This window comes from Typopeltis vanoorti, chromosome 14, assembly GCF_054136105.1.
Source record: "Typopeltis vanoorti isolate ZY-2024b chromosome 14, IOZ_Tvanoo_1.0, whole genome shotgun sequence".
NCBI lineage: Eukaryota > Metazoa > Arthropoda > Arachnida > Uropygi > Thelyphonidae > Typopeltis > Typopeltis vanoorti.
The window spans coordinates 115,607,411-115,626,990 of NC_143562.1; the positions used below are offsets into that span (position 1 = coordinate 115,607,411).

Here is a 19,580-nt window from a genome sequence, read left to right on the forward strand (position 1 = left end):
ACTTTATCGTAATCACTCTTCCTTCTACTTGCTACATATCTGAAAAGTTTTTTTTTTTTTTTTTTGCTTGATTTGCAAATTTCTGTTCATTGTAGTTTTGCTGTTCTTATCCACTGAGTCATTCCTGGTCTGCTCTTTATACTCCTCATGCAATTGATTACTACCATTATTCATCTTGTGCTGCCTCCACAGTATCCTCTTCTTCCAAATTTGATGCTTAATCCCTTCATTCATCCATTTAACACCTACTTTATTCAGTCTTTTGACCAGCAGAATACATTCACACGTCGATCTTGCTAAATATCCTTTGGTAAGTTAGCATGCAGCATTTATCTCCCTCCTGCTTAATACCTCATTCCATGCTATAGCTCCAAGCTGTCTCCTGAATTTTTCATAATTACCAGCCTTGTAATTCCACATATATCCTTTCCTCACAGAAGTCTTCATATGGCTATCCACAACCCAAGTGATCACTTTCACCAATTGAAGGAAAATGCGAAACCCCACTCACAATCACATTCTCTGATGAAATGATCAGATGTAAAACTCTCAATCCTTGTGTGCCCTCCATTACATAATGTTTAAGACAGTTGTCACTCAAGAACTTCATTTTCCTTATTCCCAAATGCTATTTCTTCATTCCAATCTATGCAGCCATAATTGAAATCATCCATAATCATCCCTCAATGCAAGTTGCTTATACATTTCTTCATCACCACACTCCACATTCCTCGGCCTACAGAAGCATCAGGCTAAATATCTCTTCCTGTCACCCTCCACCTCACACCATTCTGACTCAAAACCATTGTCACTATTTCCATCTTGCATCTTCGTTTTGCATGGACAAAATTTGTGGTCTATCATCAACAGCATCAACCCAGATGAAGAGTTGGAACAATTTTATGAAGACATCCAAACTGCAATCTCCAGTGCTAAGTCAGATGATGTTATTATAATGATGGGCGACCTTTTCTCTTTATATACCTTCCACAGCATTTTCTTCTGGTGCTTAATGATATTACTCATCCATCTAACTCCTACCCGATTAACCTTACTTACCTGAGGTATACAATTTAATACTGCTTCCTCTAAATGATCTTTAACTATATCCCATGCACTACCAACATACTTACCCTGCAGTGTTTTATGCCATGGTACAGATTTAAGCTTTTTCTTAAGCATGTCATAATCACCTGCCTTATAGTTCCACAAATACCCCTTCTTGATAGAATATTCCTCATGTTTTACAATCTCCCGAGTGAAGACTGCATGGTCACTTTCACCAATTGGAGGCAATGTTGTCACCTTGGTTATGGATAGCTCTTCTGATTCTATGGCCAGGTCCAATAATCTCCCACCCCTAGTCCCCTCCATCACATACTGCCATAAGTAATTATCACTCAGCAGATGTATAAATTCTGTTTCCTTCCTGCCATGTGATCTTTCTTGCTTCCAGTCTATATTTCCATAGTTGAAGTCTCCCATAATAATCACTCGACCTGTACTCATTGTACTAATTTGGCAATGCATGTCTTCCAGATCATCTGTGGAACTCCCTGGCCTGTAGCAATAACCAACTGTATATTTTGTCTCATTGGTCTTAATCTCACACTGTTCATTTGAAGCAATCTGGTTCAGATTGCTTCAAATAAACAAATGAACAAAAAAATTGGTTGCAATTCATCTGCTATCATCAGCAGTACTCCTCACCCCCCCATCCTATCTTCTCTATCTTTGCTGAAAATACTAACCTCTTCACATTCAATCCCTGTAACATCATCATCTGCTGTTAGCCAAGTCTCACTAACCTGTAACTTGTGGCAAGATTACACTAACTAATGCCAAAAATTCCTCCCTCTTGTTCCCGATACTTCTGGCATTAATATATAGAAACATCAACATCTCTTTATTCTCCCACCCACCTTTACTTTCTGAATTGACTACCCTATTCAATAATTTTGCTTGAGAGACCAGATTCCTCACTTGGTCATTCTCACACACACCTGCTTCATAGGTGCCTCTTCACATAAACTCACTTGCTTCCACTAATTGCTTAAGTTTCCCTGAATTTGCACATCAGCAGGTTTAGTGAACAAAGCTCTCTAGACACCTAACACCAAAACCATTCAGATGCAATCCATCTGCATTGTACAAATCCTTCTTTCCGTCAAAGACCACAGATTCACAAATTGTACATCGTTCCTTTTGCACAATCTACGTATGGACTCATTGGTTATCAATGCTCTCCTCAGTTGGCTTCTATCATAGCATGGTAGGAGACTTACGATCTTTACCTTCTCGCTCTTCAGTTTTGCCTCTTCTAACAACTCCTTTACATCCTCCCTTATAGAATGCTTCTCACCACTCAAATCATTGGTACCAACCAAGACAATCATTTCATTTAACTTACCTTTTTGCATCCAGATGGCATGGCTCATATGGTGAATTTTTGCCCCTGTGAAACATGATTTTGTCATACTTTCATTAAGTACTCCCCTGATTATTGAATTTCCATTCATAATTTTCTATTTAACTTGTTTTTCTTGTTTGTTCAGTCGATCTTTATTATTCTTTTGGATCACCTGCTTCTTTCTTTTTTCAGCCCCGCTTAACTCTTGATGCTTCTGCAGTTTTTCAATTTTGCACTTTGTCCTACGAAGGATAATATTTAAGCATGTTATATTTTTATTGATATCCATCTCGTTCTCCTCTATTTCCATGGCTGCACGTTCGACATTATTAACATAATTTTCCATCTTATTGTTGGTATTTGTTGTGTTCTCATCACCTAACAGACACTCACTTTCAAAACACTTAATACATACTCTCTCGCTCTCTCTCCAGTTTCAATTTCCTTCCACGTATTCTTTAATTTTCTCAATGCATACATTGCACTGAATAATGTCCATCACATTCAAATCGCCAGACAATGTAGTATTTGCTGCCATTGTTCATGTTGGTACCATGCCAACAATATCGCAATAAATATCACAATAAAAATTTTATAAATATACTGATACTCTAAAATCATGAAAATTTACATTAATACACTATAATACTCTAATTTTCTTAATTTTCTAATGAAAAATCACAACAAAACAGATAAAAATCGCTAATTTCACAAAAGCATTAAATTGCACGACCACTCTCAATATGAAACCAAAACCAAATATTATTTAATCAATACCAAATTAATACTTATTAATTCACACTGTGTTGTGAATTAATACAAATGAATTGAAATGAACTGACCACACATAACCCTTTCTGCGTGGAAAAAAAAAAAAATTTTTTCCCCACGCATTTGTATTATTGTATTTGAATTTTCCATAATGGCTTAAGATACATGTATTTTATCATCTTGTTCTAATGGATTTCACAGAGTTTTTCAAGTGTCATCCCTTAGAAGGAGGTTGGTAACCATGTCATGGAACTTTTTTCTTTCTTTTGCTGCTCTGGAACATTTATGGTAATTAAAGCCAGTCCTTAATGTCATAAAACCACATTCTCCTGGGTCTACCTCTCCCTCTTTTTCCATCCAGTTTCCCTTCTAATATTAATTTCTGAATGCCTTCTTGTCTAGTTAGATGTCCAAAAATATTTAAGCTTTCATTCTTTAATTGTTTTCATTAATGTTCTTTTCATTTTTGCTTTCTTTAAAACATCTTTCTTTTTCATTTTCTCTGTCCATGGTATTTTCAACATTCTGCTGATGGTCCACATTTCGAAAGCTTCTAGTTTTTTCTCTGCTTCTTTATTTAGAGTCCATGTTTCGCTGTTGTAGAGAAGACTTGACCAGATATAGCATTTTATTTATCTTTTTCTTGTGTCTATATTAATGTCTCTGGATATTAGAACAGTTTTCATATCAATAAAGGCTTTTCTTGCTATCTCTATTCTTTTTATTTCTTTAAGGGAATTTCCTCTGTCTGTAAACATTTGTCCCAAATATATAAAAGACTGAACCTGTTCAATTTTCTTTTTGTTAACAGTTATGTTTAGTTTCTTATTTATTGGTTCTTTTGATATAATCATGCACTTTGTTTTCTTTAGGTTAATAATTAATCCCATGTGTAAGCTTCTATTGTAAATTTCTGTGACTGTGTCATCTGCATACCTGAAGTTGTTGAAGTTCCTACCCCCCGACTTTTACACCCTTCAGTTCTGAAATATTTTTAAAACTTGCTCACTATATATATTATACAGTAAGGGTGATAAAACACATCCTTGTCGATTACTCCTTTTTTGATTTCAAAGTAGTAGAATATGCATTTTTATATCTTATTGAGGCTATTTGATTCCATTATATATTTGTAATTATACGTAGATCTTTTCCTTTTAACCCGTTATTCTGTAGGATATGTATTAATTTATTGTGATCTATTGAATCAAATGCTTTGGTGTAATCAATAAAACAAAAATATATGCTTTTCTGGTTATCAAGGCTTCTTTTCACATGTTTTCAAATTGAAAATTCCTTCTCTTGTAACTTTGTCTTTTTGAAAACCTGATTGAATGTCTTCTATTTCTACTGACAAAGTGCTTTTTATTCTTTCTAGGATTATTCTCAGTAGTAATTTTGTAACATGGCTTGTTAAACTTATTAGTCTATATTCTGAACATTCAAAAGTTCTTGGAATTTTGGGAATAGTGACAAAGATGGATTTCCTTAGATCATCAGGGATGTATCCTGTATCATAGATGTTATTAAAAATAACCTTTAGGTCATGAAGTGTGTTTTTCATTTACTTACTTTAACAATTCAATAGGGATCTGGTCAGGGCTTGGTGTTTTACCTGTTTTCATTAGACTTAGAGCTTATTCTATTTCTTTATATATAATTGGTTCACCATCCATATTTTGTATATCTGCTGCACCTGTGTGATCAGAGTTAAACAGTTCTTTTCCATATTCTTTCCATCTTTTTATGATATCTTTTGTCTCTAGTAGCATTTTTTCATTTTGATCTTTTATACAAAGATTATGGTTAAAATTTTACTTTTTATTTGTCAGAGCTTGGATTGAATTATTCATTTCTTTACTATTGTGTTTCTTGTCCAATTCCTCTATTTCTTTACATTTTTCATTTAGAGTTACCATCACAGGGTTACCATCAAAGAAATCCACTTGATATTCTTTAGGAAAATCATACAATAAAAACATATACCAAAGAAACTTTTTATAGAATAGGAACAGTGAAATAACACATGCAGTATGAGAAATCAAGGCTCTCAGACACATACATTCAGAAAAAAAAATTGGTGTGAAGAATATTTAAAAGGCTTGCCTTTTTCACCAACTTTAAACAAATATTTTAGAAATCCTGAATTATTTAATCCTTTATACATTTCAGTATCTATGATCATAATGTTTTTGTTAATGAAACCATTAATAAAATTCATAATCTTATCATCATTCAAACATAGTTACTTATCTTTTGATGAAACATACCAATTACTGGACACTTGACATAAGTAGAGTAGACATGCATTTTATAATCCTCTGTAAATACTACTGCAGTTTCATCTTCTTCTTTGATACTCATCTTAAAAAGGACTATTTCTCCTTTATTCCACATAATGTTCTAACAGAATGAAACACTGAATAAAATACACCATATGATGATTCATTTCATTAAAATTAGCACACATACTTATTCTATTGAGATTTCTTTTATAGAAGAAAAATGCCATTTTTAAAACATCCACTTGTATTAAGAACAGTTGCCTGTTATAAGCAAGAAAACAGCTTCAGAAACTAAATCTGATAGGATCAGATCATGAAGTCTATAGTACATTACATTAAATGCATCTTTTGCTTGTCTGATAAGAGGAAAATAACTTCATGTGTGGATTTCATAGTGAAATCAAGAAGTTAATGACACAATTCTGGGAAATAAGAAATTTTAAACTTCTTAACCAATAAGTTAGCATATGTGCTTAAGAAAATACAGAGAAAAATTAATGCAAGCTACGAGCAAAAGTGGCTGAACTTCAGTCATAGAAAAATTTTAAGAGGAATATTATCACCAGGATCCTCCAGGGATTCAAAGAGGGAGGCCGTACATCACCCACACCAGCCGTCTCTTAAACTCATTCCCACTAGATGCACTTATCACTTCAACAAGCAAACTGTTCCACTCATCCACTGCTCTGCAAAAGAAAAATCTAGCTCACCTTTTTCTAAAATGCACACAAACTTATCTTCCACAGTACCCTTTTGTCTTCTCCTCACTTTTCATATAATGAAAATTTTCATCAGTCAATATCCTATAACACCCCTATTTCTAATATTTACTTCATCAGCGTCTGCAGTCCACATGCTCTCAATTTGTCCTCATATTGGGATTATGTACATTACATAATCCCAATATGATTTTTTTTTACTCTTCTCTGTGCCTTTCCAGAGCTTCTTTATCAGTTATCAACCAAGAAGACAAAATATGTGCACAGTAATCCAGGGTGCCGTTGCATCAAGATCTTGTAAAAAGACAAAATTAGCTCCTTATATATCAATTTCGTTTCAACTTAACAATTATCTCCTGAGTTGTAGTTGCAATTTTTGCTATGTGACCTTTGGACTTCAAACTCTTATCCACCATTACTCCAAGATCCCTTGTCTCATCAGTTTCTCTAAGCATGATTCCACCAATATAACATATGGCAACATATGGCATTGGATATCTCATCACACCAAAGTGCACAACTTTACACTTACTAACACTGAATTGATAGTCATTAGCCAATATTTCCAAGCCTATTCATATCACTGTGTAAGTGCTGTAAGTCAGCAGCATCCTGATTGCCCTGCCTATCTTTGCATCATCAGCAAATACAAGAACATCTCCTGTCAGGTTCCTTCCCAATATCTTTAATATATAGACTGAACAACAATGGTTCAAGGACTGATCCTTAAGGTGCACCTTGTGATCACCTTAAATCTGCAAACCCACTTTCTGATACCTGTCACTCAACAACCCCCTTATATTGTTAATATAATGTGCCATAAATACTGTTACAACTTCTGCACATACCCGTGCTCCATTAGTGGCACTGTACATAGCCAACATTCTTGTGTTTATCAGTAGAGAGAGAGAGTTGTCTAGCTGTATGGATTAATATGCAGTGGGGGAGATTACGAGAACTATGTAGCTGTAAAAGCACTTCACAAAATTGTAAAGCAGCTAGCAGTTATTATCAACATGCTAAAAAACTTGGGATCAGTAGGATATTTGTTTATTGGACTATTAACCATTATACCAATACAGAGGATGTATCTGACCACCAAAGAACAGGTCAACCATGCTGCATTAGGACGCAATACCTTGTGAGGGCTGTGAAAGCACACCTCTGCCATAATCCTGTGAGAACATAGAAAGTGATGCCGCAAGAGATGAACAATGCCACATGTACTAACTGATGACCTGGGGAGAGCCTATCATTGTTCTACTATATATTTCCTAACACAACAACTTATACAGCAAAGTTGACAAAATCAAAAGTACTTCTCTGGTGGTACATGAACAATGAACAACAGACACAAAGATATCCTCTTCACAGATAAGATTTTCAGCAGCCATTGAAAAGTCATTTAACTGCCAAAACGATCAAGTATATACCTCGGATGGTCACATAGCATATGTCGTAGCACCAAGGATTCACAGAGGTCATCACCCCACATCAGTGATGGTTTGGGGAGGAGCTATGTTTTAGGGAGTAATCCAAGTTGCATTTCTGTGAGAAAATAGTCAAAACCTCTGCCAATGTTTATTGAGATACCTTGCTGGAACTTGTGGTATGGCCCTGAACAACATCTTGTTTCATAGTAGGGCAAAAGGACTCATTAGGATATTTGTTTCAGCCTTGCACACAAGGTGAGGACCATGCAACAGTGGTTGGAGGCGAATATGCCCAACTGCATATCACCATCTGACTGGCCATCTGGAAGTCCTGATCTTAATCTGTTGGACTTCAAATTGTGGTTGGAGCTTGAGAGAGTAGCCTGCAAGAAATGACACCTCAGCTTCACCAGCCTGAAAGTGGATTTGGAGCATCATGGTGGTGTTTCCATTGGTTGTTGTGCATGCTGCCATTGATATGTGGCCTCACACACTTCAGGTGTGCGTGACAGCAAAAGGGGGACATTTTTAACATTGTGCACTGTTATATATGTGGTTTGGATGTGCTGAAAGCTGTAAATGATTTACTAATAGATTAAAGGTTTATGAGCTGTTCAAGTTGTACAGCTCATAAACCGATGATATTTTATAATAATGTTACAGCTTAGATAAATAAAGGGAATGGATAGACTATGATATTGTTAGACTTTTGCTAAGGCATTTGATAGGATACCACATGAAAGGGTATTGCATAAACTGGAGAATATGGGATTGGAATATACCTAGTATTTATGGCTAGTGTGTAATGTTCCATCGAGCCATTGTCAACTCCTGGTGATTCTATGAACATACGCTCTCCATTCAGATCTGTCCCTGGCCATATCTTTCAGAATTTCCAGGCACATTCCAGTTTCTTCTTTATCTCCATCCACCCATGTAATTGTTGGTCTTCCTCTTCTCCTGCTTCCCTCAACTTTAGCAAGCATCATTATTTTCCAGACTATTATTTCCTCACATAATATGTCCAAACTATGATAATTTTTGCTTGATGATCATAGCTTCAAGGGAGCAATCTGGCTTTATTCTGTCTATCAGTGATTTATTGGTTTGCTTTGCAATCCGTGGTATTCTTAGTAAGCATGTCCAAACCCATAATTCAATCTTTCTTTGCATCTAAAGAAAGATTGAATTATGCATCTATCTTCCTTTTTTCAGTCTTTCTTGGGATCCAAATTTCACATCTATACAGTACCACAGGGAATACCACTGCTTTCACGATTCTGATTTTGTTGCGAGGCTAATATCTTTATCTTTAAAGTTCTTGCTTAAATTTTTCATTGCTTTCTTTCCGAGTAATAATAATCTTCTAACTTCTTCTTAGCCGGTCTTGGGGATGGACAGCAGGGTTTTCCCCCCCAGGGGGAAAAACCCTGCTGTCCATACCCAAGACCGGCAGGCAAACCAGCCCCGTGAACACAGATGGATCTACAGCCATAAATACTTAACCCCTCCATGAGGGGGCTCAACTCGCCCCAATAGGGACGGGGTAGAAAAGGGGAGGGAACTCCATATGAATAAATAAATAAATAAAATTCCCATATTCTCAAGTTTATGTAATATTTTTTATGTGGTATCCTATCAAATGCCTTAGCAAAAGTCGAACAGTATCATAGTAAACCATCTGTCCAAAAAGAAACCGAACTTATCGAAAATATAAGAAACTACTAGTGACTCTTCCTGTTGTATCTTCTTGGTGTTGAAAGCGGCAACATTCATTAGTGTTGTGCCAACTGTTTATGACATTTGTTTCATTAGAAGCCAAGTTATAGTGCCAAGAGTGACAGTGTGTTTTGATGAAGGGTCAGAAACAGAGAGCTGCAATTGACTTTTGTGTTAAACTTGGTAAAAGTTTTATCAAAACGCATGAAATGCTTCAAAAAGCATATGGTGATGAATGCTTATCCCATTCTCAAGTTTACGAGTGGTTTAACTGGACCAAGCAAAGTTAACATCCAAAAATTGCATGATTTCATCCAAGAAAACCTGAAATCATCCATGAGATTGACTGAAGATGAATTGGAGATTCCAAAATCAACTGTGCACAACATTTTGACTGAGAGTTTGGGCCTTCGTAAATTGAATTTGCAATTTGTTCCCCATAAGTTGACCAATGACCAAAAAATGTATCAAATTGAATACTGCAAGGACCTCATTAAAACCGCTAGTAAGGACTCAAACTTCCTTGAAATGATCATTACTGGTGATGAAACATGATGTTTTGAGTATAAGTCCGAAACAAAGTGCCAGAGTGCTGAATGGAGACCACCAGAAGAAGGGCATCCGAAAAAAAGTTGATTGAAGAAGTACTAAGTAAAGACAATGCTGATTTGTTTCTACGATTCCAAGGGCATCCATAAAGAATTCATTCCACCTGGCCAAATGGTGAGTTTTATCTCGAAGCGATTGATAGCGAGAATTTGTCGCGTACGGCATGAATATCGTGATGCAGGCAGCTAGTCACTTTTGCACGAAAATTCACCATCTCATCGTTCCAACATTGTGAGATGGTTTTTAAGCAAAAACCGAGTTTGTGTGTTGGATCGCTGATTTAACACCTTGTGACTTAATTATCTTCCCCCGGCTTCATTTGCCAATGAAAGGAAAATGATACGACACCATTTAAAACATTCAAGCGGCAGTAACCATGACCCTCAACAGTATCCCAAAAACCGATAAAAATATCTCATTTAACGAATTAATTGATCGTGCCAAATGCTGCATCGAAGCTGAGGGAGAGTATATTGATTGAAATAAATTATTTGCATAATTCTAATTGGTCTGTGTTTTATTTTTTATCAGGGGTGGCTCATGCATAGGCACTGTAGAACTGCAGCACCCCCAATTTTTCTCGATATAATTTATTAATTTATTTATAATTACTTGTAATATTTAATTTTATCATCCTATACAATTCTCATATTTTGTATAAAAAATAATAAAAATCCATCTGGTAGCACTTAGGAGGGTGAAGGAAGGTAGCAGCACTGTGTTTACCACAGTGCCATATTGCTACACGTACATGCCATATTGAGATGCAAGCTATTAGCGTAATGCGGCACAGTCTGTCGTGCAGTTCCACTGTTGTTTATACAGTTTGCGCCAGTAGTAGAGTGTTCATAGTGCTTATCGTGTTTACTCCATATCTTTAAATATTTGGACATTACAATTAAAGACATAACATTTGTTATAGTTTTTATTTTAGAACATTACTGGGATTATGATAATGGATTTTATTTTTAAGTAATTTTGAATTATACCAAACTGTATAATTTTATCGATAATAAACAATATTTTTTCATGTTTACCATAATTTTCATATTTTATCCAAACACGTATACAGTGTACTTACAGTGTGTATGTATATTTTGAAAGTTGCAGCACCCCCATGATTTCAAGCCACGAGCCGCCACTGTTTTCTATCAAATGTTCAGTTTCTTTTTGGACAGAGGGTGTATATCCATTCCCTTTATTCAACTAAGCTGTAACATTGTTATAAAATATCACCAAATTGTTCGGTCATAATTTTGATTTAGTAAAGCCATGCTGCTGCCTGAAGAGTATAGCTTGCCTATCAATCTATCTATGTGTGCAACTTAATACCAACTTCTCTAAAATCTTCAGAACACTCCAGAGATAATGATAGGGCAGGTACATATATCAGTCTTTGCACTTCCTTGGTGCAATAGGTCTGTCATGCATTCTTTCCATTCTTGTTGGATCTTTCCTTAGCTGAGACCAAAATTATACAAAGATGCTAAGTGCTGGCCAGTTCCCTCCTTTAGCATACATGCTGCTATTCCATATGTCCCTATTGCTAAATTCTAATCCTATTAGCCATACTGACTACAGCAGTACATCCTTCGGCCTGGAGTTGCATCTCGTATCTATCATGATATTTGAGCTGACAAAGGAACTGACAATTCCTTAGCACCTTCATGTAAAACTCAAGCTGGTATACCATCTGATCCCATATCTGTATTCGCATTAAAGTTCTGTAATATGCTATGGACCTCCATTTCATTTACCTCCATTTCCATATAAGTCTTTGCCTCCCTCATTATCGCAATATCTCCACTTGGATAATATACTGTTGCAAAGTGTTCACTTAGTAATTCTACTATTTTGACTGATTCAATTACCTCCCTACCATCAGCATTCATTAAAATCATTCTGCCGTAAACATTCTTCCTTTTACTTGAAACACTGTGAAAGAACTATTTGGGATTATCTTTGGCCTGCACTGCTAATTTCCTTTCATACTCTGCCTTTGCCTTTCTTATTGCACTGGTTATCCTTCTGGCCTGTACTTTGTACTGCTCATGTGCCTGCTGGTAACCTTCCTTCTTGAATTTGCTCCACAAATTTTTTCTTTTTGTTGTAGCTCCAGCTTAATTATGATATTCATCCATTAACTTCCACTTGTTTTTTTTTTTTCTGACTAATCATGCAGTTTGCCATTACTTCCCATGCATTATCAGCATTCAACCCTTGCAGTTTTACATGTCCTGGCACTGATCAAGCAATTTTCTAAGTATGCTGTACTTGCCAGCCCTGTAATTCCACATATACCCTTCCCTTAACTGAAAATTCCACACATTTAGCCACCTCCCAGGTCAAGACCATATGATCACTCTCACCAATTGGTAGCAACATGGGCATATTGGTTTATACAAATTCTCAGATACAATTACTAGCTAATACTCTCAAACCCCTAGTATATTCCATCACATGCTACCTCAGGTAATTATTCCTTAGTAATTGCATAAATTCCATTTCCTTTCTCCCATGTGTCCTCTTCACCTTTCAATATATGTTCCCATAGTTGAAATCCACAATAATAATTACCGACCCTCCACTCATTGAGTTTATTTGCCGATGCATACTAACTCCATATGTATTTTGTTCTGCTGGTCTCTATCATCTGCCTGAGTGTATAAGGCACAGCTAGATTAGTAAAAATTTCATTCTGCTCTTGTGTAAAGTGCTGGCCCTCCACTAGAATAGGACAAATAGTGACATTCTTCATTTGCTTCAGTATAAAGATTGAATAGGTAATGTATGAAAAGCACCAATAGATATTTGTATACCCTTGATATGGTCTAACAATCAGGGTACGGTGTCCCTGGGACCAGTAATCTTCAATGTTTCACTGTACAAGTTCACGATAATGGCAGAGCAACGAACATCGATCAGCAACCCATTCTGTAGAGGATTGAATGTGAAGGATATTCAATGCTTTTTTTTTTTTTGGTGCTTTTCCCTAAGCTGATGAACATGTGTAAGGAATATTAGCTTTCTGAGAAAGATGAGCCTCAAGAACTTGGCCTACTGGAATAATACTTTGTCCCATTGCTAAATCTGGATATGGGTGAAGTATATGTTTTTGCCAGACGTGTACAAAGACATTTTTGTGTAGAAAACCTGAACCCATTACTAGGAACCCATAAAGAGACATGACTGATTGCTTGTTGAAGTTATCTTTCAATTATCCTCATATTGTAGGCAAAACAGTAAAGTGGAAAGTCGTCATCAACATAAAGAGCACTGCCTACTGAGGGAGGAAGCTGTTCAGTAAATGAATCACTTGGATAGCAAAGGGGCATATTGATGTTCTTCATAGCTCTCTTAAGTGTGACACTCTCTGCTATCAAAGTTACCAAAGATGATTACTTGTTTAGTACCAATCAAGGTAATTTGATGATCCATGCTTTCATCTCCAGCAATGAACTGCCTAGCTTATAGTAACACCCACCATATATTTCATCCTGTTAGCCACCACTTCACACCAGATAGCTTCAAACTCAACTGCTACATTGGACACAGTTTTTGTGAATTTCTAGTCTAACTAGACTTAAATCATCTGGTATAATTAGTAATACCACCCCTCCCCTCCTATCTCTCTGTCTCCCTCTTCTGCCCTTCCTAAAAATACTATACCCTTTACACTTGATTCCAGTGACTAATCAGACTCGGAGAGCCAACTTTCACTAATTATAACAATTTTAGGTCAAAACATATCTACGAAGGCAACAAAACTCAACCACTTTGATTATGATGATCCTGGCATTTGTATATTAAACGTAACAAATTATCTCTGGCTATTTTGTATACTTAAATCTGCAGTATGATTGGTACAGTTGAGCAACCTTCTCTTTTCCATCCCCAGACACACTGAAAAATTAAACTTAAAATGTACAGACCCACCCCTTCACCAGATTCATAACTGTGAACGTACAAATCCTCAGCATCCCTCCCAAGATGATCTAGTTTCCCCTCACTCACCCCCATTAGGTCTCACTCCAATAAATAACTTCTCTAGGTCACTGATGCCAAATCCATTCAAGTATAGGTCATCTCTCTCTTATACAAGTCTTTTCTACCATCAAATTCACTCCACATATCAAAAACTCTCACCCTTTTCTTCTACGCAGCCTGCACATTGAATGTTTTGTTATCATAGCCCTCCTTAACTCAATAATATCATATATCAGTAATAAACTACAATTCTTCCAGTAATCCTTCATATCCTCTATCACACAACATGTATTGCTACTTAAATAATTTGTGACTACAAGCACTACCAGCTTGAACTTTTCTGTTTTTCTATTGCATTAAATGCATTCTTTATATAGAAGACAAATGTCATGCAGCTGGCAAATGTTGGAAGGCAGCACTGAAAAAAAAAGCACAGAAATGGAAGAAACAGTATTATAAAAGTAATAAAAAAATTAATTTTTGAAAAGGATAAAGAATTTCTGGATGACTGAAGTAATTATTATGAAGTATTGTTAATAAGATAAATAGTTAAACATGGTAGAAAATAATCAGGAAGAATACAGGCATACATTCTAGTACTGGAATCAGCAAAGTTTCCAAAGAAACTTTGGAAACTTTGAAAACTATGATATTTGATATTTCAGGAATTTGATATTTGATATAGGAGGGCTATGAAAACTTTGGAAACTTTGCTGATTTTCCATGTCAGTTGTCTTTGGACAACTGACATGGAAAAGCAGCTGGAGTCAATGATATTCAACCAGAAATACTTAAATATCAAAAATTTCATAAATTTAAATATTATAACTTGTCATTTCAGACAGATTATGGAGACTATAACCATGTTAGAAATAATTACTTTAATCTCCTGGCATTCCGACTTTCATATTAAGGTTGAAGTACATCAGCTGGAGTACACACACACGCGCGCGCGCGCGCGCACACACACACACACACACATATATATATACACACAGAGACAAGCTATATTACATTTCAAACAGTATCCCAAAGAGACAATGATTTTTTTATCATTGTTTTATACTTCTATGGGCATGACCTTTTTTTTCACCTCTAGTGAAAAAAAAAAAAATTAAATTAAAATAAAATAACTATATCAAAGCTATATTCTGTTTATAACATCATCACAGGACAATTTCATATAGATAGTTTTATTACAGCAAAAGTGGTGTCTTAATTTAACATGAAAGTTGTTATATTACAGCTAAGATCTTTGATCACGTACAGTCCTACTTATAATTAACTCTTAGACGAAAAGGTTATGTGGGTAAAACAAGTTGATAAGTGCTGTTGTCTGAGACTAACTGATTCATGTTAAAAAACGTTTAATTTTCTTGACCATAAAAGCTCTGGAATGACTTCTAATGGGACTATATTGATCAAGTACATATAATAAACAACTATGTTATACCAACTAAGACCGTTGGCATCTTCAGGGTACATAACTGATGTAAGGCACTAAAAAGTAAAAAACTGTTACAAACTATAATCAACTGATTCCAATTATATTAGACAAAGAACAGAGCGCATACAATACATGCTAACTAATTCATTTTTTCTAAATATGTTATTCGGTTTAAAATAACAGTGGCACTGCCTTTATCACCTTTATCAACAGCACCTATCAACTTGTTAACTATAACCCAACCAATCGGATAAAAAAGAAAATGGAAAAATTAAATCAGTCACTTCTTGGCCCGAGGATATAGTTAAAAAATCTATTTCCACACTACGCTTGTTCTCTGAGAATTTATAGTATACCCAAGATTCACAAGCAGAACGTACCACACCATCCAATAGAGGAGTTGGTAGGTCATTCCCCCTCCTATATTAAAAACACACAACACTTTGTAAACAAAATTAAAGATAGCACACTGGAAAAAAGTGATTAGTCAGTTTTGACATCTCTGGCCTCTTCACAAGTGTCCCAATCAATGATACAATTCTTCTTTTACAGGGCAAATTCCCTCTAGATACCACAGCACTCTTTGCACATTTACTACATTCTGGCTATTTTGTGTGGACTTTCTACTTACAAAAAGGCTGGAAGCTTTTGAGCAATTTGCTGTAGATACCTGTACTTTAAAACCTGGCTTAGATATGTTGATATTGTTTTTGCAATCTTGTCCCATGGCTGCCAGACATTAGACACTTTCCTCAGCCACTTAAACAAGCAACGGAAATACATACAATTCACAACTGATATTGAAAGTCAGAACGCACTTCCTTTTCTGGATACATGTATCGCATGTCTTCCTTCTGGCAGTCTTTCCTTCACTGTTTACCAGGAGCCTACACTAGCAGCCGATATATACACATAAACTCCTACCACCACCCAACAAAAAAACTAAGTGTCATAAACACACTAAAAAACGGGGCTTTGAAGATTTGTTCCAATGAACAAGCACTTAAAGATCCATTAAAAGTAATCAGCAATGCTTTCCTAAAAAATGGCTAATCCTAAAATACTATCAACAAAATTCTTCACAAGACTTCACTTAAAAACAAAAATAAACTAGATTACAATAAAACTATAACCATTCCATACATTAAAGGGATATCAGATAAAATAAACAGAATATTACAGAAATACAACCTTAATGCCACCTTTATCCTCTTGCAAAATTAAAAACTTACTTAACTCCTACCACCTTAAATTCCAATAAGCCTTCAACATGATTTACTCAACTCATCCAAGGATCCACTTCCTCTGCTGGCCCACCCTGGAGTATATCATATACATTGTACCTGTAATTTGCCCTATATAGGTGAAACAGGATACACAATTCCTATCAGAGAAAAAAAAAAGGAACATAAACAGCACATTAAATTCAATACCTATGGTAAATCTAGCTTTTCTGATCATGCCCTGAATACTCTACATAGAATTGATTGGAAAGGCACGTGTTGTTTACATCACACTGAAACATGCAAAATGTGGTATGAATGTAAATTTATGGAGGCCTGTAAAATTCTTATCAACCACTATCTTATCAACATATTTAACAATAATGATGGTCTAAAAAATCTCAAGAATATGGAAGGCACATATTCTACAAACATAACCTTTCCATCTATGAGTTAATTATAAATAGGACTGTACATAATCCAGGATCTTAGCTGTAATATAGCAACTCATGTTAAATTAAGACACTACTTCTGCTGTAATAACACTACCTATATGAAATAGTCCTCTGATGATGTTATAAATAGAATATAGCTTTGATGTAGTTATTTTAATTTTTTTTTTTCACTAGAGGGGTCAGGCCAGTATTATAACTGTTGATCAAATCATTGTCTCTTTGGCATACTGTTTGAAATGTAATATAGCTTGTCTCTGTAATTACAACAATCCCTCAATTAATGTGCCCCCGATTAGTGTGTCATTTTTTTTTGATACCCAAATTCGATTAGTGCGCCTATATACATCTTAAAAATAAATGTTACACATTTTAAAATTTTTTGATCTATACATTTTTTATGGCTAACTATTTTAAAAAATCACTCACCAGGATGAAACAATTTAGTTACCGATTTGAAACATTTTACAAAGTTATTTTTTAATGGCATACTACACTATTTCTATATTTCTATGTACACTATGTTTCAAATTTACTGCCAAAATTTATGATGTTATAAATAGAATTTATAACATCATAACGTCTGCTTTACATAGCAATTTGCTGATCATATCTTGTGCAATTATTTTCCTTACTTTTTTATTTTAAATTATTTTCCTAATCTTTAATCATGAGTAAAAGAATTAGTTAGCAAAAAATAGAAGTGTTAAAATGATTCTAAAAGTAATCTGATTGGAAGAAAAACTTGAAATAATAAAGAAAAATGAACAAAGCGAGTCCAGAGCAAAGATAGGACAAGAACACAAAAATGGGTGAATCAACTGCTGAATACAAAGAGAAAGGTAAGGCTACTTCAAATTCATCATGTATGCACTTGAAATCAAAGTATTATAATGATAGAATTAGAGAGACTTCTTTTTACATGGATCGAAGATTGTAAAACGGATCCTGCTAAACACTGGCCTTTTTTAAATCAAAAGCATTGTCTCTTTGTAACCTGAAAAGAAAGGGCTATCAATGATGGAAAAGAAGAAGAAGAATTTCACATCAGTGCTGGGCGATTTGAGCGTTTCAAAAACGGAAATAGCCTACATAATGTTCTAATCGCAGACAAAGCTGCAAGTGCAGATAAGGAGATATCCAGAGATTTTGAAGAAAATTATTATTATTATGTGACACCTTCAAGGAGTCCAAAGACTCATCGAGGGAGAGTGTGCCAACAGCATCGAACAATTGATCCCCTTCCAACTACTAACCGCACTGAAACGTGCTTAACTTTTTTGTGAGCCATTAGTAGCAGAGGCTCTATCAATCGACCAACCTTTGCTGGCAAAGAAGGGGATTATTGTGATCAACAAATATTTAATGATGAAACAGGCCATTTTTTGGAAGCAAATGCCTTCCAAGACTTTTCTAGCCAAATCTCAGCCTGGTTATAAAGTCGCAAAGGCGAATGAAATTACCGCTAGCAATATGCGAGCCATTTGGAAGCACATTCTTCCACATTGTGCAAATGATTTTAGAGGCTTTTCAAATGAATCTAAGTTAATTAAATTTCATTTTGAGGTTGAGTGATTCCAACCTGCTAAATTTAGATGCACAGTGGGAAGATCCTGAAGAATATGAAGAAAATTTAATCACTGACAAGCCATTTCACAGAAACAATTTGAAATTAGTTTTCGTACAATCGAAATTTTTAAGCAGCAATGCTTAGAGACTGACCCTGGTGAAGAGATAAGCAGTAAAATTTGCAGAAGAGGCAATAGGGCCATATCGTCAGTTGTATGAAAAAAATAAACAGAATGCCCACCAAACTACATTAGCTCAATTCTTTGTTAAGAAGCAGAATAATAAATTTATATTCTAAATATGTCTTATTGTCTTTCAGCTTCATGGTTTTCCTTTAACTATGCCCTGAGACATATTCTTTTATAAAATTCTTTTATAAAATATTTATAAAATATTCTTTATAAAATTCTTTTATAAAATATTCTTTTATAGAATTCTTTTATAAAAAAAATTAAGGGTTAAAAAAGAAATCTGAGGAACGAATTATACATTTTCCCATAGGTTATTATATTCGATTAGTGCATTTTCGATTAATGCACCTGTTTTAAAGAACACATTAGGTGCATTAATCGAGGGATTGCTGTATATGCGTATACTCCAGATGATGACCTTAATATGAAGGTCAAAATGTCGGGAAATTAAAGTAATTATTTCTAGCACAGTTGTAGTCTCCATTAACCATGTCAAAAAGTTTGACATGGTTATGCTGCATAATTCAACAGATCTGGTCAGAAGGTTAAATGCAAGATGATTGAAGTGGAACTGTCATATCACTCTCATCTATAAAAAAAAGAAAAAAGTGAAATAAAACTGAAAGCAAAAATTGCAGAGGAATTTCTGATTGAGTGTTCCAGGAACAATTTATGAAAATATACTTGAGAAGAAGCTAAGAAATGGTGAAATGGTGAACACGGGGGTCATCCATGGAAGTTAAATTTATTTGCAGTCAAGAAAAT

The 19,580-nt window shown here is 35.1% G+C and overlaps 1 protein-coding gene across 1 annotated transcript in view; it reads right to left on the minus strand.

Annotated features, from left to right (window-relative positions):
* LOC150099851 (winged helix repair factor 1-like) overlaps window positions 1–19,580 on the minus strand; it is a 182,496-nt gene that overhangs the window by 72,728 nt on the left and 90,188 nt on the right. Inside the window, exon 4 of the mRNA XM_090403997.1 lies at window positions 5,452–5,584. Coding sequence (XP_090260123.1) covers window positions 5,452–5,584 — 133 coding nt within the window. The remainder of the gene's footprint in view (window positions 1–5,451; window positions 5,585–19,580) is intronic.